Raw genomic sequence first — 4,108 nt, 5'->3', positions numbered from 1 at the left:
AGACAGACAGACAGACAGACAGACAGACAGACAGACAGACAGACAGACAGACAGAAAGACGGACAGAGAAAGAGAGAGGGCGAATGAACGAACAAACAAGCGACCGTTAATTTGCGTTAGTGTCAGCTTGATTAAAAAACAAAAGAAAGAAGATAACGTTCTATTCATGCTTTAAAAATACAAACAAAAACAAAACCTACAGCAAAAAACAAAACAAAACAATTCGTCGTGCCTTGCTGTGATGGGGTCAAGTGTTTTGAGAAAGTTTTCAAGAGTCAGGGTAAAGAGACACTTTCATTTAGTCACAAAATTAAAAACCATTGTCTCTTGACATACCACATAATATTTCATACTGCGGCTCTCATGCAGGGAGTGGCACATGTCACTAAAGTAAACAGAATAATACACATCTCACAGAGAAATTAGGTGAATTTTTTTTTCTTTAGATTTATATGATTTACCTTAATAAAGTGTATTAAAAATGTATACTCATGATCATGATAATTAGTTGTAATGATAACATAATGATAATTATACGAGTACCATGGTAGGGAAAATAATAATTACAATAATATTATAACTGACAATGATAACTGATAATGTAAACACTGATATAATACAATATAATATAGATCTAGTTGTGTCAAAACGCAGCGGAATCAGACGTTCCTAGCTTTTTGAGCATACAGAGTTATTGGTGCAGTCCTTGGTTTTGATCATAAAATATATCTCTATCTTGAATAGAAGTCGGGGTATTTGCAACTGACGAAGGAGGGGGTCATCTGTTTGCAAGAGAAAAAGACGCGAGAAAAAGGCCACTAAAGTTATTGAGTGATTTCTTGAATCCCCTAGGAAACTACATATTTAAACCTGTGTGCTACTGATCAACATATGTAAATACATTTATTGGCTTCTTTATTTATTTTTACTTATATTGTGTATCTCTCTCTCTCTCTCTCTCTTTCTCTCTTTCTCTCTTTCTCTCTCTCTCTCTCTCTCTGTGTCTCTCTCTCTCTCTCTGTCTCTCTTTTTTCTCTCTCTCACTCTCTCTCACTTTCTCTCTCTTTCTCTACCCCTTTCTGTTCCTCTTTCTACCTCCGCTGATCTATCGGTATCTCTGTGTCTTTCACGCTCTATTTGGTGCACTACCTCTTTCTCACTCAATTTCACTTTTCACCACAAACTTTTTCCAAGGATATCACTCTCCACCAAGGCCAGCCTTTGTCAGCAAGGCCGAAGTAGAAGCTTATGACGTCAGTCCTGGTCCTTGACTCTCGTTTCCGCCAACGATGCATTCGTTATGTTTGTATTATATAACATGAGATGAGAGGCAATCAAATCGTCAGTCTACGCCGGAGAGGACCTACTGTCACGAGTTGGTATCTGGTGATAGGAAGAAAATGCAAGTTAAGCTACGTTGATAGCAAACAACAGCAACCACAAAAATTACAACAACGAGCGAAAGCAACGAACGCTTTACTCAGCTTCTTCAAGCAGTGCCAGGTGGATAATGATGTATTTGAGCGTGCCTGATATGATGGGAAAATGTCGGGTTTTCACCATTGTTGTACTGTGCTTGTGGTTTCTGCCTATGGTCTGCCTAGCGTGCTCCAGAGGTCCCAGGCCGGAACTTGAAACAAAATTTTGTCCATCCAGAAAGAACCTGATCAAAGGCTTTCCTGGCGGGATATCTGAGCACTCCATGAAGAATCCAAGATGTGTCAAGGCTCTCTCCTCAATTTCAAACACTCGGTCAACAGTTGACAACTATTGGTCGTCTTTAGATTCAGCTTACAAGTGGGTGCTTTGTCCCGCTGGTTATTTCTTGCAAGGCTTCAAGTTCGCTAAGAATGGAGATGGCATTTATGCATTGCACGAGGGTCTATGTTCGAAAGATGTGGACTCCCCAAGCACTTACGAACACTGTTATAGACAAGACGCCAAGGTATCCACAATGTGCCTCAAAGACTACTTTGTAACAGGAATACTGCGAGACTCCTGCAGCGACTGGAGTTGCGTGTTGAGGTTGAGATGCTGTAAACAGTCCTCCTCTTCTGAATTTACCATCAGCTCAGTTGAAGCCGCGAAGAAAAAAGTTATGCTGCAATCTCTGGACGGGCTGGCTCAGATCGCATCGTATCTGGGTTATGATGGGGTCAAAGGTTGCTTCGGGCAAGTAGCAGGTGATGATTTCGTGGCAAATGGAACTGCTTGGGTGGCGAAGAAATGTATGCATGACGACAGTCCTCAGCTGAAAATCGGTTATGAGGACTGGAAATTCAGACGATCGGGTCTATCGTATTTAATGCAGGAAACTATAGACTTACCACCCGAGGAGATAGAAAGTGGTGTTTTTATCAATGACGGTCCAGTACCAATTCTCGAAACGGTTACTCAGAGGCACAAAATGTTACGCACTGTGAGACATACACTGATGAGTCCTTGGGAGGGAGCCGATATGTTAGGGGTTAAGCTAATCTACTATCCTGAGTGGATGACTGGCGACTTCAGGGGACTATTCAACTTCGACATAACAACAGAGCGTGACAAAGAAATTACGAAAGAAATAAACAATACCACGAAATGGATCAAAAGAGATACCGAACTGCAGCCAAACACAACATCAAGATGGACTGCTAAACTGTACAAGAAATTAACCACCCAGCATTATCAGGTCACGGTTCGCATTGATTGTTCTGCAAAGTTTGAAGGGCGTCTAAGAAATGAAATTGCGCAACTCTGTGTTTGTTCTGACAGCCTCAAACGGTACACGCATAGAAATGAAGATGACGTACTATATCAATTCGGGGGTGAAAACAGGCCGTTTTATTTGGCTTTGTCGGACGAAAAAAAGGCATGGGATAATTGGATTTCTGATCGTCAGATGATGGGCAAATTAGTGGAAGAACTCGCTGACCATGAGAGGTATGAGTTTGTTCTCGAAGGAAAGTTTGAAGAAACGTATAGTTACAACATAGACATTGAGTTTAATGACACTGACACACGCCTTGATGCATCCGCCTAGGTTTTCTGTGAAAAGGGAGAACACTTTTTTGTTAGGTGTTTTACAGCGCTCGCAACTGCATAAGGTCATATGAGCGTACGGGACACATCGAACATTTTCAGTTGGTAGGAAATTTTGATTTTTGACCTGGTGGCGGCCGAAGTCTACTCATCGATTTTATACCACAAAGGGATCTTTAATATGCGCAACTTGCGTACGGGAGCTCCGAGATTTTTCACCCTTGTCGAGAAGGCTAGGTGCAGATCTTTCCTACAAGAATATCAGGGATGTGGCTGAAAGACAGCAGTAATGAGCCAAGGAGTAGCAGTAGAAAGGCTGCAGAAAGAGTCCGGAGCCCAGAGCCCAGAGGAGGAGGCAAAAGAGATGAGGGGGTGGAGGCAGAAAGTGGAGACGAATTCAGAAGATAGAATATTGCTTGAGAGATGGAAAGGAGGTGAAAGGAGAAAATTTTAGAGAAGAAAATGTGTCGGTCGCTACACGGATTCGAACCCGGGACCTTTGAATGAGAGGCGAACACCTTAACCTGTGGGCCACGAAAGCCCCCTGGAAGAACATTACTAAGTTGCTATCATTATTGAATTTATTGTTCGAAATAATATCTCCTTTTTTCTTTTTAATGTCATCTTTGGGAACATGTGCCCGTCGTTAGGAAACAAACGAGTTATACTATCCAGTTTATTGGAAACAAATTAAATTATATTTGCGCCTATGTATATTAAAGATGGAGGGGGGGGGGGGCGGATACACCCTGAAAGTTCTGAGTCGGGTCAAAAGTATGGATTTAGAGATTTAGGCATTTTGGCCTTTTCCAGCCTCTCTTACTAGATCTACTATTTATTTCATCACATCAGAACCCTGTAACGTCTTATTTTGTCATTTATCAGGCACGCTAGTCACCACCTTAATCATCCTCCTAAAGTCCCTCTTTTTTCTTTATCGTCCGTTTTCTCAAAACGCAGTTTTTCTGTATATATATTTATTTAACTCATGAAATTTTCAGAGTGATGAGACGCAACACTATAAAATGGTTAGTTGAATTGTCAATATATGGGATAGATTTTTATTGGTAGTGGCTTGAGTTTG

At 41.3% G+C, this 4,108-nt stretch overlaps 1 protein-coding gene across 1 annotated transcript; it reads left to right on the top strand.

Annotated features, from left to right (window-relative positions):
• The first annotated feature begins 1,327 nt into the window (after positions 1–1,327).
• LOC101852190 lies at positions 1,328–3,604 on the top strand. The gene has a single exon (XM_005102239.3). It carries the CDS (start codon positions 1,511–1,513, stop codon positions 3,023–3,025), a length of 1,515 nt encoding a protein of 504 aa, XP_005102296.1. The 5' UTR covers positions 1,328–1,510; the 3' UTR covers positions 3,026–3,604.
• Positions 3,605–4,108: the final 504 nt, after the last annotated feature.

Source organism: Aplysia californica, unplaced genomic scaffold (genome assembly GCF_000002075.1).
Source record: "Aplysia californica isolate F4 #8 unplaced genomic scaffold, AplCal3.0 scaffold00318, whole genome shotgun sequence".
NCBI lineage: Eukaryota > Metazoa > Mollusca > Gastropoda > Aplysiida > Aplysiidae > Aplysia > Aplysia californica.
The sequence above is the reverse complement of the archived record's forward strand: the minus strand, read 5'-3'. Positions and strand labels throughout refer to the sequence as shown.

Coding starts and splice junctions, on each gene's coding strand:
- LOC101852190 (XM_005102239.3), top strand. CDS start 1,511: ATGATGTATTTGAGCGTGCCTGATATGATGGGAAAATGTCGGGTTTTC.